Source organism: Myripristis murdjan, chromosome 19, assembly GCF_902150065.1.
Source record: "Myripristis murdjan chromosome 19, fMyrMur1.1, whole genome shotgun sequence".
In the NCBI taxonomy this organism is placed as follows: Eukaryota; Metazoa; Chordata; class Actinopteri; order Holocentriformes; family Holocentridae; genus Myripristis; species Myripristis murdjan.
In genome coordinates, this window is record NC_043998.1 from 12,465,110 (window position 1) to 12,478,426 (window position 13,317).

A 13,317-nucleotide genomic window follows, 5' to 3' on the forward strand; every position below is an offset into this window, starting at 1 on the left:
AGCTCTGCGCCTGGTCACACTCACACAACGACAACACTTTTAAAGCAGTGCAAATTAGGACCCTCGGTATGGGGGAAAAAAAAAAAAAAAAAAAAAAAAAAGTATGAGGATACCGGTGCACTGGTGTATTTGAGAAGCCTCTTGATTAAAAACACACACACAGGAGATTTTCGTGGTCCACAGTCAAAAGTTCAACACTGTTTTATTCATTATAAATCAATACATTTTATATAAAAAGGACAAAGGGGGAATCTGAAATAAAACCATTTTAAGATGTAAACCTCACAGATCTCGTTATGGGCACCCTCTTACCACACTGGACCCTTTCACAGACTCTCGATGAGCCAGGATATCTGGTTAACAATCACTCACTTTTCCCAAAAAAAAGAAAAAGAAAAAAAAAAAACACCCTAGGCTATATTTTAAGATCATTCAACAGTTTCGAAAGGTTAAAAATGGAAAATAATGTGGCTGACATCAATCTCTCTGCAAAGCATTGCAAGTATAGCAACTTAGCAGGCCATTGGCTTTTTTGTGCATTTCATTACAACCATCACCAGCAGTCAACGGATCTGTGAAGTGTGCACACTATTTTATTGTATAGCAGTTCAAGGATGTGAAGACTTTTAAACTTTTGAAGGTAAACAATATAAAGCTGTGTAACGCCCAATGTAACAGTCCTGAATGTAGCCCAGGTGCAGGCATCCTCTGTCCAGAAATGACCAAGACCTAGCTTTAGACTATTTGGAGTTTCAAGATTTCCAAAAAAATGGAAAATTGAGATCAATGAGGCAGTAGAGAAAAGCCAGCATCGTTATTGTATACACCTACCCACTTCTTGAAGACTGGTGAACATCAAAATGGCAGATACTAGAGGTTAAGGTAGAGCACGGCCCTGGCTGTTGAAATAAGCTAAGCCACTAACTGCACTCCTCAGCACTAAGTATTTAGCACTCAATAAACACTCGATAGAGGGATAGAGAGAGGGTGGGTCTGTTTTTGAAGAAATCAACTTGAGATTTTAAAAGCTATTTCAACTTTGATTGATAAAAAAAAGATACAAATGTAATTTTCATTTGTATCTTCAAAGATAAAATGCCCTTTTGACAGAATGTGAATGTATTACTGTTTGCCATATACAGGCCAACAGCTGTCAAGGCAATAGAAATGCAACCAATTCATCCTCACAGCACCGCAAGATAAAATATTTATAAAGCATCAAATTCTGAATTGATTAGTCCAATCAGGATGACCCTTACTCCCTTAGGATAATACCTGTGTTTTGATGGTCAGATGTTATTAGTTGTCAGGTTGTCCCAGTTTCCCTTCTTCTTAATGCAATATGAATAGCAAGCCTATTTCCTTGTACAAAAAGTCATATCACCAGTGTTACCAGGTCAAAATAAGCTGTCAAATGATGCTCATGGAAAAAAGGTATGGCTTTCTGTTGCCTGTTTTCAAAGCAAGCCTTTACTGAGCTATCTCTGCAGGGTTATGGTGGGTGGGTGAAGATTAAAATGGACCACATGTCCAGTTACTAAAACACACATGGAAGGGGGAGGGAAAAAAAACAAAGTAAAACAATAACTTAAATAGAAGTGCTTAAAACATAACAGTTCTTAGAGCCCTTTCAAGAACCAGAAAATAAGGTTGCAAAGCAGGAATCCCACCCCAACAGAAAAGGAGAGAGAAATGAATAGCTGTAATGGTAATACTAATATTCATCCAATGATTCACAGATGTACAGTTCACTTATAGGTCATATCCTTCCCCTCCCAAGTATTTCTCATCTCCTGGTCAGTGGCCCCCCCAGGTCTGTGAGCCGCGGCTGCCCTCTGTTTCAAGTCTGTCTGTGGTGGGCGGGCTCTCAGTCTCAGTACATCTCCCCTCTTCCTCCTTTGCCCTCAGTGCCGCCTCCTCTTTTTTCCTGCGTTCCATCTCCCACTCCACGAAGGTGTCGAAGAGGCTGGGCCAGGCCTCGTCCTCGCTGTAGTTGCTCAGGTCGGGTCCGATAGCCTGGGTGAAGTTGAGGAACATGTTCCACGTGTCCCGTGAGATGCCCCGAACACCTGAGGGGTTCTCTGCCAGGAAGTCCAGCCAGCGCTCCAGGATGGCAGGTGTGTCCTGGGTAAAAACCAGGCGCCACAGGGCGATGGCGATGTCACGCTGCAGTGAACGCTGGCCCTCCTCGGCGTCCAGGCCAAATTGGAAGGTGAAGCGGTACAGGTCCTTGAAGCTCTCCTCACCCTGGGCCTCCAGCAGCATGTAAGGGAAACGTGAGCAAATGCCCTCAAGGCTGTCTGCCTGAATGGCCCTGCAGCCCTCCACAAACTCCTTCCTAATGACACAAGGAAGACAACACAGGACATCAGAATGATTATAACCACTCCACGCAAGAAAATGACATCCAGAAGCAAAGCCTGTACCTCTCAAAGCTACATGAGCAGCAGTGGATCTAACTAATAGCTACAGTTGCCAAGAGCTACAATAAAACATCTTAAAGTCATCTCAAACAAACAGGCTATTAACTGCTAGAAACACATCAAACAGACCAAGACAGACGCCCACCCTAGCTCCTTGCAGTTTGAGGAAAGTAACAGCAAAATGCCCGTGCATATAACACAATGCTGGTCACATGCTGTCAATATAATAAACAGTACTTTCACCACAGCATGGGAGACCCTGACCCAGGCAGATATGCTTTCATATACCCCAACAACAATGTGGGCTTTTCAAAATCAGATGTAATATAAACAGCTTCAGTAAGCAACAGTTGACAATGAAACATGTTCCTAACCAGAGAATGCCTGTTGTCCAAAGCCTCTGGATAGAAAAGTGCTGAGTTAAAAATCAGAGAGGGGTAGCAGTGACAAGTGACCCAGCCAGCAGGCACCCCTATTCATCTCAGACACTAACTGCTGAGTGGGAGCGTGGTGTGGGAGCCGGATCCATTTCCTGTGTGCCCCCTACCTGTGAGAGGCCAGGTGTGTATGTGTGCAGTACAGCTGCTGAAAACTGAGTGGTGGGGGCGGGGTGCATGGACCACAGCACAGTGAAAACACTGCAGACTAGGTGGTCAGACAGTGCAGGGATAGGCGGTGGTTACCATCTTATAAAGTGACCAGAAGTGAGGCACAGCACAACAAGCTAATCAACCTAATCAATGCATATCAGTGCATAACAGAACTACTGCTTAGGCATTGTTCAAATATAAACAAAACTGTGAAGAACCCCCCCAATAAATGCATTCACACGCCACGCCAGGTCAATCTTACCTTGTAAACTTGCACATGGTGGCCGCCTGAAACTTCCAGGCGAGAACAAGTACTCGAAATTCTGCAGGATCCACACACAGGTCATTGCAAAACCTCTCCATGCCCTCCTCTAGGATGGCATCCTCCTGCTCATCCTTGTAGCAGCAGAACAGCTCTTCAATGCGCAGCAGTGACAGTCCATCCCCGTCCATCAAACACTCTTCCTTGCATGGCTCCCCTGTTACCGTCGGGATGACAGGTGTCTCCACAGTGACCTCCATGGCCTTGGTGCCATTAGACAGCTCACTGGGGGCTTTACTACATGGGGCACTGGGCTCTTCTTTGTGCCCTCCCCCACTGCTCGCACTACCACCTTTCTTGTGGTGGGACTTGGAACCGCTCTCCTTGTCTCCACTCTTGCTGCCGAGTGAGGAGGTTGGATTCTTACACTTGGTGACACACTGGCCCATGTCTCCCTCCCTGGTCCCTCTTCTGTCGTTCCTCCCCTCCTTCAGGCCCCGTCCGAACCACCTAGACACCTCTGCTCTGGCCGGGTGAGACGTCTCAACATACCCTCATGCCCTGAGGTAAAGGAGAGTTTAAAATAAATAGCTCAAGGTCATGGAGTGTAGCTCTATGCAATGTTGATTCAGTCTAGTTCAAGATCAAAAAGGTCAAGATCTGCATTTCTATGGCTATTAGTGGAACAAAATTAAATAATGATTGTTAAGAAGTGAATGATGGTAAAGCAATTAAGCCAGCTGTTAAGCTCTGCCAACACCCTGAAACCTAGAGGTGAGGATGTGAGGATCTACGTATGTAGAGCATACACACAGAATGCTTATATTCAGTGGGTTACCACGGAAACCTTAAAAAAAAAAAATACAAAATTACTACATTCTCATAAACAAGGAAACCATCAGAACTAAACATGGTTTGCATTACACAGAATCATGGACAGAGTTTGACAAGCTTCTATAATAGGTGCCATATTGCTATGTGTTAGATGTGTACAGGCAGCAGATATGTAATAGTGCTTTCAAAATCACCAAGATAACAAGGCACCCAAAAAGTAAAAAAAAAAAAAAAAAAAATCACAGAATCACAACTTGTTCATGGCAACCATGGGACCAGACTATAAATTTATCATGACTGCCAATGAAAACTGCTTCTCATTATTGATTCTGATGTTGCATCTAGACAAGAGATCTTTCAATTTGAGAATACAGCAGCAATTTACCTGGTGAGATTGTGATTCAGAAAAACTTTACTGATCCCCGCAGGGAAATTACTTTAAAGGTTACTCACAAACAATTCCTCAGATGGCGCTGGCCATTATAGGTGAAAGTGTCATCCTATTCTGTTCCACTGTTGTGACCTTGACATCCGCAATGCTGAAAGACACATTATCTTGTCATCATAAGCAGAATGTGATAGCTTGTCTTTCCCAATCCTGCAGAACTATTTTTGTCAACATGCCATGAATTTGTAATTTGAGATCACCAACGTGGCTTTGTTTAACTAGAGATTTTTATTTTATTTTATTTTTTATTTTTTAAATTTGAGCATAACAAATGTTCAAATTAGAGAATTTCTAGTGGAAAAGCTCTGCAGAGTGACCCTCCCCTTTAGGGCTTTCCATCTTTTGGCCTGGGGTTGGTGTTATCTGGGGGTCCAGCATATGTCCAGGAGCCTTGCTCTGCCCGGTCAGGGTGGCTGAGTGACTCCAGCTACTCATGATCACTGTTAGCCACTGCCAAATCCATGACTTCATTTCTTAAATCGCACAATGGCTGAACTTCCTCTACTTTGTATTATTGTGTTTCTTCTTGAGCTTGCCGAGCCAGGAACCATGGGCTCCTACTGCTTGTAACACGGGGCATGTCACGGCAAATCGCCCTTCAGATACACTCTGGCTCAATAAAATGACAGCTTGAAAGCTTAGTCGGCTATTATTTTTTAAACAATTCTGTATTATGCAGCTTAGCTAGCTAGCATGCTAGGTTGGCCAAGCTGTGATATCGATAGCTGTCGTCCACCAACATAACTAACCTGTCCCTGTAAAGCCACATCATTTGAACCGACACGCCAATAGCTTGAAGTACTTGTTTTAATACACAGCCGGTATTATAAGTTGGATATCTAATGTTAGCTAGCTATCGTTGGCATTATTTAGCCAACTTATTGGGTTAGTTGGCATTGACGAGCACAAACATAATCAAGTTAGTCCTCTTTTCAGCCCATGCACGCCACTCAAAACGGCATGTTTACGGTGATTTACTGTGTCGCTACTTATTATTTATATTGTTTGCTAATTGGCCTGGAGCTTGCCGTGAAGACAGTGTTAATTTGCGGAGGAGACATCACCGCCACCGGGCCATTTCCATCCAAAGTGCCTGGCCCTGGCGTCGTCGCCATAGGTAGCTAGCATGAGCTGGGTTAGCGAGCAGAACGAAAAGTTAGCTCTCAAATATTACCGCAAATATCCAAGAAAGGAAACTTACCTTTTTTAAAAACTCTGTCACGTGGAATCGGACGTACATCACTACGGGAATGCCAGTCCAAATTAGTGGTTAGTAAGTTATTCAAGCTAGCTTTAAAGAGCAGCGACGAACTGAGGCAAACTCGTCGCGTTAACTCAGATGGCTAGCTAACTAGCTAGCAGCTGGCAAGAAACTTCCACATCAATGTCGAGTTTGGCTTCGCTTTCAGAAAAAGACACAGCTTGCTGTTAAAACTTGTGTAGTTTGGAACCCATCTATCATTTTGTTGGCTCATTGAAGTGAGTTAAAAGACAATCTCCGAGTAAAAGCAGCCAGTTTCTTTGTGCTTCCCCTTTGGTCATTGAGTGTACATTGTGGGAATTTTCCCTGCATCACTTCCTCCCTGCAAAACAAGCATCCATCTAGCAAAGCACACAGCTGATCCTCATCACAGGGATGGCAACCAAAAGATTAATTATTTATTTTCCAACAAAATAATATGCATGTAAATGTAATCTGATACTCTGACTTATATGCTCATATTAAACCGAGTGTGAAGCTTTAGAGATGTCATTGTTTATGTCGGGCTACTTGAAAGAATAACATTGGGCGTTAAGTCATTCTTATTCATTGATCTAACATATAGTGGGTCTGCACACAGTCAATATAAAAACTGAGGAATCAGTATGTAGGAATTACGTTGTACATTTCCTTACTGTAAAAATGTTAAAGGAAAGTAGGAGCATTCATTTACTTGTGCGTGCTTTGTCGACGTCTCTTTTGCAACCTTCCAGTTTACGAGTGTTTTTTTTTCCTAGGAGGGCGACGGAATTTTTAATTGATTTACATTTATTCTCTACAGTCTTTAACTAAAGTTACCCATAGGAAATCTATCCCTAACCATAACCCTAACCTCACCTAGCCCCGACCTTTATCAATAAGCCAAAATGAGCACCTAAAATATCCGTCGTCCTCCTAGGAAAAAAAATCTGGCTTCCCGTTTAGCAGCTGCCACCGTCATCACTAAGCGACTAATGTGATAACTGACCAAGCTAATAGCCAGCTACCACTTGCTTCACACAGAGCCGGTAGGTCAAGATTTGAGATGTTAAAACACTGCGTATGACCTAGTGTAGGAAAACGTCAATGTGCGTCGTTAATACGAATGGAACTAATGTGCGAAATGACTGTAGACAGGTATATGAACAGCAGACACCTGGTGTGGAGAGCAGGGGTAATAACATTGCCTAATGACAAGTGACGCATAGACATTACCACAGGCTATTTGTATGGGGGGAAAAAACAAACTCTAGGCAGTGTATTTGCATGTAGACTCTTACTTAGGGATAAAGAAATATACTCTTTATCACACACCTCTCAATTCAACACACAGTGGGCTCCTCGCATACCCTTCATTCAGATACTGTAACTAGGCTGAGAAATAGTCAGTTTTTGGTTTTGGCGCCATCTAACGGCGAGTAATGGAAACAGCGGGTAGTTATCTATTTAATAAACTGTAGTGTGTTAGCTCGCCTAAACAATCAATAAATAATAGTTGTCATTGCATTGATGATTAACTTGAGATTGCCTGTCTTCAAAAGTTGCATGAATAACAGCCTCATGCTCTCTTCTGTGCAGGTGCATGCTGATTTGTCACATACTGAGCCCTGATGACAGCTTCCACTCGCAAGACAGTCTTGGCGCTGTACATGCGGGTGTTTCGCATTGCCCGGACCTGGCAGGCGCAGAGTGCTGTGGCCAGAGACACAGAAGTGGAGAGACAGTACATTGTCGAGGAGGCCCGCACCCTGTTCAGACAGAATCAGCAGGTGTGAACCGTGCTCTACCTACTGCAGCGATGGTGCAGTGGATTTATGCATGCGTAATTGCTTGTATGAGTAATCCTCTTTGTTGCCTCTCTTAAGATGACAGATGAAGAAACAATAAAGAAGTGCATACAAGAATGTGAAGCAAGGATAGAAATAGGTAAGAGTGGAAAGATGTCAAGTTTTTTACATATTCTTCTTAGTCACACTGAAGACTACAATGGAAAAAAATACAAGAAATCACAATCTTGTACTGGAATCAAATATAGCCTACATCAGGAGTGTCAGCCTTCATCAGCATTTTGAAGTGGAAATCCGCAGTATGACACACAAATGTTCTTCAGTTTTAACAAAATAAGCGAGGTGCTGTGTATACTGTGCATGCAGCGCCTGTAGTTTCCCCCTGCGCCTCACTGCCTTTCTCCAGGGGCAAACTCCAGAAAGGCCAGTGTCACAAAGTGGGAGTACATCTCTTTGCTTACCTGCCTCGTGAACATGGCAGCGTAAAAGCATTCGAAACCCAGCTACTGTAATTGTTTTGAATGCTTTTGATTTATGTCTGAGGGCCAGATCTGCCCCCCGGGCCTTATTTTGCCCATATGTGGCCTACATGATTTGTTTGATTTTTTTTTGCCCGTTATTAACACCTGCAATCAGGTGAGGAATGTACTTATTAACACCTGCAATCAGGTGTTAATAAGTACAAACTGGCAAATTTTGAATGACAGGTTGATGAAAGACTCAAGCGTTAGTGTGGGTTGCCGTCTTGACTTAATGATAGTGCTTGCTCCTATGTTAATGTATCTGTTTGTGGCCCCAGTGCCCATCGAAGGTCCATCTATCCTGTGGATTTTTAAGACCAGAGCAAACAGTGCGTGAAGGGAGAGGACACTTGGAGGATAACCTGAGACCCATTAAGCTAAACTGATGTATTACGTGATACTGTGGCTTTTGGCTCATTGCATCTAAGGTTCCTTGTTAACGCCTCTGGTGACTTCATGGGCCCGATTCAGTGAAACCGTAGTGTACTGACAAATTGAACTCTCTGATGGTGCTGTAGATCTGTGATGGTGAGGCCTGATGTCCCGCATGGTCACTCTTCATACTGTCTAACAGACTCGTATTTACACAGTATTCACAAGTTAATGCAGAGCAATTGTCATAAAATGACTGAGTGAGTTCAAGTGAGGACAGGCTGTTGAACATGAGTTTATATTCCCTGCCCTCGAAAAAACCCTGAGTCACTGAAAAAGGATTAAAAAAAAAAACAACAACAACTTTTTTGGCACTGAGAAAGAGAAAGCAGAGAAGACAAACACCAGTATGAGCAGGGTTTATAATGTGATCAGTTTGCATGAAATAGAAACCCTATAGTTGCTATAGTGCTGATTTGCACAAATTAGATCATAAAAATATTTGTTTTTTGTAGCCTTGATTTATTTATGTATGTTTGTATTTATTTATTATTAATTTGTTTATTGGTAAGTGGTTAGCGAGTCTTTCAGCATGCAGGTAGTGGACAGAAGATTTTAACCAAGCTTTAAAAGGGGTAAAGCATCTAAGACAGAAGATCATAAATAGCTAAAGCACCTCAAAAATAATATTGATGATTTTATATTGCTTTATTCCTTTATATTTATATTTTATATTATTATATTTTTCTTTTTCTTTTGACAGGTCTACATTATGGGAACCCATATCCAAGGGCGGTAAGTGCTTAAAATCTAACCGATTATCTTTTTCTTATTTCTGTGTCGGTTCTATTGCTTTTCAGAGGTTTAATTATTTCATTCTCTCAATGTTATTGCAGACGCACCTACCACCGATGGGACTGGCAACCCAGAAAGGCAGGAAGCTCCGAACACAGCAGCGCCTGAGGAAGCAGGCCAAGCCAATCTACTTAGAGTCACATGATGAGACCTGATGCTCGATCCACTCGATCCTTGCCAAGAGTTCATGTTACCAAGGACAGGAAACAGGAGTGCAGCCACAAGCTGATCTCAAGGGTTGGGTTTTTATAACCACTCAGAGATGCAAGAAAATCCGTCGCTCAGGAAAAAGCCACTTATTTTCAGTATTCAGGCACATTGCAGACATTTTTTTACAGTACACTGCCTAAATGCAAGCCTGAACTATAGTTGAAAGCTTTCATCATGTATTCCAGCTACTAATTCAGAGAAATACTGAACGTGTTGTGTTTTGTTGTAATATAAAATGTCATCATGATGTGTTATATGTTAAATTTATTATTTAATGTTTAACATCAAAAAATTGTAATAAACACCACTCTGCTTTTATTCTACATAAAAGTAGAATTATAGGGAAAAACAGATTTTCATTGTTTTATGCTACTTGTCTTCTTCACTATACTGCCAGGAAAACTGAATTATACTGTAAGAGAAAGCTGCTCATTCCTGAGGAAGAAGAGTGTGACCTGACATGTTCAGTATGTGCTTTCACAATAAGAGGACCAAATGAGCCTCACACAAAGGTGTGGGTTATTGGTTTGAAAACAGAAAACGTACCTTTCACCTCAGGAAACAGCAGCTATACAGCCACCCTTCCATATTTTCTGATTCAAGTCTGTAAGGAGGTGTAAATAACTGTGACCTCAGATTAGAGGACTGGACATACTGCATGAGAAAACAAAGGCACTACACTTTTGTCATAACAATGATGCAGTTAGAAAAATACAAATCCATTGTCATTTTCAGGAAACTAAAAAAAGATCTGATTCTTTTACTTGAGGATTGATGCAAAGTGTGTGTACAAATATGGAGAATTTCTTCTAGCCCATCTCTACAGATGGAGCGACAGCCTGAACAGTCAGACTGATGTATACCTGTGAATTCCTTGCCTGTAAATTTGTTTTGCAGGCATGTTTAATAGTTGGCTCGGAGGGCTGGAAAAAACTCTCGGTCTCCGAGATCTGACTTCCAGTTTGTAGTCATCCAGCTGGCAGAGACGTGCTGCTGCTCGTTTGATCTGGTGTTTCTGAAGTTGGTGGACAGGACATAGCTGATAGAGTGGCCTGTGGTGGACAGGATCCCTCAATGTGTTCTCGTTTTGCAGACGGGAAACATTAAGATGTTTTTCGTGCCTGGACTTGGCCACCTCTCACTCATCTCCTTAGGAGCTGATCCACGACGACCATCTGCTCCCTTTTCCAAAATGCTTAGTTCTAGGAAAACACCAAAATGCATTTACCCCATTCTTTAACTGTTCTTCCATATGGGTGGTCTGTTTTGTCACCGGGGATACAAAGGACAATAAGAAATCCACACCAAAAATGCTGGCAAAAATACAGAGGAAGCTGGGAAACAATGACGGCTCATATTTCACTTGCCTAAAAATCAAAGCCGTTGCAGTTCTCCGGAAGGCTGTACTTCTTGGAAAAACTCTGACACACTCAAGTGAGGAAAGGACTGGCTGAAGGAAGGAGTGTCGAAGGGCCGTTGTATACCCATTACTGTCATAACAGACATCCAAGCACATCCTGTATACAACTAGTGGAGTCAAGCTGGAGTAAAAGTAATACCATCATTTAAACGCAGAGTTTACAACACGCTTTACAAGACGGCAAAAAAACAAGAACAGAAAAATAGAAAAGGTGGAGATAAAATAGGATCATTTTTTTTCATATTGATTTGATTGACAAACTCCTGTGTTAGGCGTGGGCAAAAATGTAGGCTGTTTGTGTATGACTCAAAAGGCTGAGCTACTTAAAACGTACCTGATTAACCTCGCAAGTACAAGGCAGCATGAGTTATTAATATCCTAAGTGTGTGATTTCCAGTGTTACCTCAAGCATATGCTTCCTGAACATATCATTCCACACTGAAATTAAGTAGTTACTGTCACTGGAAAATGTTCATGGACACCATATTAGATGTTAACAAAAAGACAGTTCTCAGACACAATACATCAGCTGAAAACTATATCTGTAAATGCAGATTGCAATAAAAATTATATGAAAAATCTCTCTCTCTCTTGCCAGCAAATCCCAGACTCCTTAAGTTAAGGGCCTTTTTGTGCTGCAGTGAGAGTCAAATATGTGTGTGCGGCCATTGGGAATTACACATTTTCTCTTAATGCACCTCATTTCGCGGATGTATTACTGTGGCCTTTCTTTCTTCTGCATATTTAATTGCCTTTAAGCCACATTGAAAGTTGTTCCTGAATTTGTGGGCTTTTTCACTGTCTTGACTGGATATTTAAGGGCCTTCTTTGCACATTAAATTTGATAAATAAGTCATTTTTTATATCACTGCAAATTCCATTCCAACTAGTAAAATTGTGGAGCTAAAACATACTTCCTGATACTTCAGGAACTAAACTTCAAGCTCAAAATACAAAATAACCTACAGGAAGTGATGGGAGTCATAGATTTGATTTGATATTTCTGTGTCTCCCTTAGTGACACATCTTCAGACCTCCTCTGACAAGTATGCTTGTGACATGTTTTTTTTTTCTTTTTGGATGAGGTAATCAAAATATCCCAGAGTTTCTCCACAGATATAATGCCACTGTGGTGAAAGAGAGCAGCTTGGTTGGTGGATTACTTTCAGTTTTGCTTGTAAATCAGATCGCTGCTAGGAAAGCAGTGAGACACCGATACTGTAACTGATAACACTGAATGCCTCGGGTTGGGTAACTGTATGAAAAGCGGGGGAGTGAGTGAATCATGTTCATTCAGTCAGTCTGATTCACGCTGAAACGCTGGTAGACGTCCGCTGATGTCATGCTGTCATGGGAGCCAATACCATGTGCCTCCCCTGTCATCTACAGCAAATTGGTTGAAAAAAATTCTCCTCTATTTTGAATTTAGACATTTTTTTCTCACCAAAAGACACTTTCTCATCTTATTTTCAAATGTAAGTGATAAATAAATTCCAACGTTAAATAGCCTTGCTCTTGAAATCTGATCTTTGCGTGGCCTTCAATTGACACCAAGTTGTGACTGATACTTGAGAATGATTGTGACATTTGTACTTTGTATTTCAGACATACATACATACATTCATTTACAGACATACATTACACTTACACACCTATGTGCACATGTCAAAGTCAGTCAAAATTCATAATAGCACAATATCACAAAGTATGTCTCAGTGGGCTGTACATCTAATTAAACAAGAGAGAGACTATAAACAAAATATTTGAATTATTTAAAATGTATTTAAAAAAAAAAAGGCTGATGCAAATGGATGTGTTTTCAGTTTACTTTTGAATGAGTCAGCTGAGCTAGCCTCTTGAATTTGTATATGAAGTTGATTCCAAAGAAGAAGGGCTTGGTAAGAGAAAGCCCTGCCACCTACTGATGTTTTATTTATTTTTGGAATAGTCAGGCATATTGTGATCATAGAAACTTAGCGGGAATATGAGGAGTGACTAAAGAGGATGGTGCAAGTCTGTGTATTATTTTATGAGTTAACGGCAGAATCTTGAAGTCAGTGTAATGAAACAAGAACAAGGGTAACATGATCTCATTTTCTAGTCTTGGTTAATATCCTATCAGTGGTATTTTTGGCTGTAATTTGCTTATAGTTGATTTAAGGGTGTTACAGCAGTCAAGGCTGGATGAGACAAATGCGGGAACGGGTGTTTCAGTGCCGGCGGATGTGTACATGCGCGCTTGTACCAACAAAACCTGTTCATGTTCCTAAATGATCCTGTTGATGTCATAAATGTTTTAGTAGCTTTAAAAATGCAGCGACTGGATTAGTTAAAGCTAAGTTACCTCAACATTTC

General features: G+C 41.5%; 2 protein-coding genes across 3 annotated transcripts; one reads left to right on the forward strand and one right to left on the reverse strand.

The window, feature by feature from the left end:
* Positions 1-167: 167 nt before the first annotated feature.
* On the reverse strand, positions 168-6,181 carry dcun1d3 (defective in cullin neddylation 1 domain containing 3). 2 transcript variants are annotated; one of them, XM_030077470.1, is made up of 4 exons: positions 5,759-6,181; positions 4,563-4,648; positions 3,276-3,836; positions 168-2,338 (listed from the first exon to the last, which is right to left on the reverse strand). In XM_030077470.1, exons 3-4 carry the CDS (start codon positions 3,722-3,724, stop codon positions 1,798-1,800), a joined length of 990 nt encoding a protein of 329 aa, XP_029933330.1. In that variant the 5' UTR covers positions 3,725-3,836; positions 4,563-4,648; positions 5,759-6,181; the 3' UTR covers positions 168-1,797. The 2 variants fall into 2 exon arrangements, with proteins under 2 accessions (XP_029933330.1, XP_029933331.1); XM_030077471.1 differs by lacking the exon at positions 4,563-4,648.
* A 509-nt stretch (positions 6,182-6,690) lies between these two features.
* lyrm1 (LYR motif containing 1) lies at positions 6,691-9,895 on the forward strand. The gene is made up of 5 exons (XM_030077472.1): positions 6,691-6,825; positions 7,376-7,566; positions 7,663-7,723; positions 9,241-9,272; positions 9,374-9,895. The coding sequence occupies exons 2-5, from the start codon at positions 7,408-7,410 to the stop codon at positions 9,485-9,487; spliced, it is 366 nt and encodes a 121-aa protein (XP_029933332.1). The 5' UTR covers positions 6,691-6,825; positions 7,376-7,407; the 3' UTR covers positions 9,488-9,895.
* Positions 9,896-13,317: the final 3,422 nt, after the last annotated feature.

Excerpts from the sequence above, each read along its gene's own strand:
- dcun1d3 (XM_030077471.1), bottom strand. The coding sequence starts at position 3,724 with ATGGGCCAGTGTGTCACCAAGTGTAAGAATCCAACCTCCTCACTCGGC. Across the intron at positions 2,339-3,275 it reads ACCATGTGCAAGTTTACAAG|GAAGGAGTTTGTGGAGGGCT; the intron begins GTAAGATTGACC and ends TTGTGTCATTAG.
- lyrm1 (XM_030077472.1), top strand. The coding sequence starts at position 7,408 with ATGACAGCTTCCACTCGCAAGACAGTCTTGGCGCTGTACATGCGGGTG. Across the intron at positions 7,567-7,662 it reads TGTTCAGACAGAATCAGCAG|ATGACAGATGAAGAAACAAT; the intron begins GTGTGAACCGTG and ends GCCTCTCTTAAG. Across the intron at positions 9,273-9,373 it reads GGAACCCATATCCAAGGGCG|ACGCACCTACCACCGATGGG; the intron begins GTAAGTGCTTAA and ends ATGTTATTGCAG.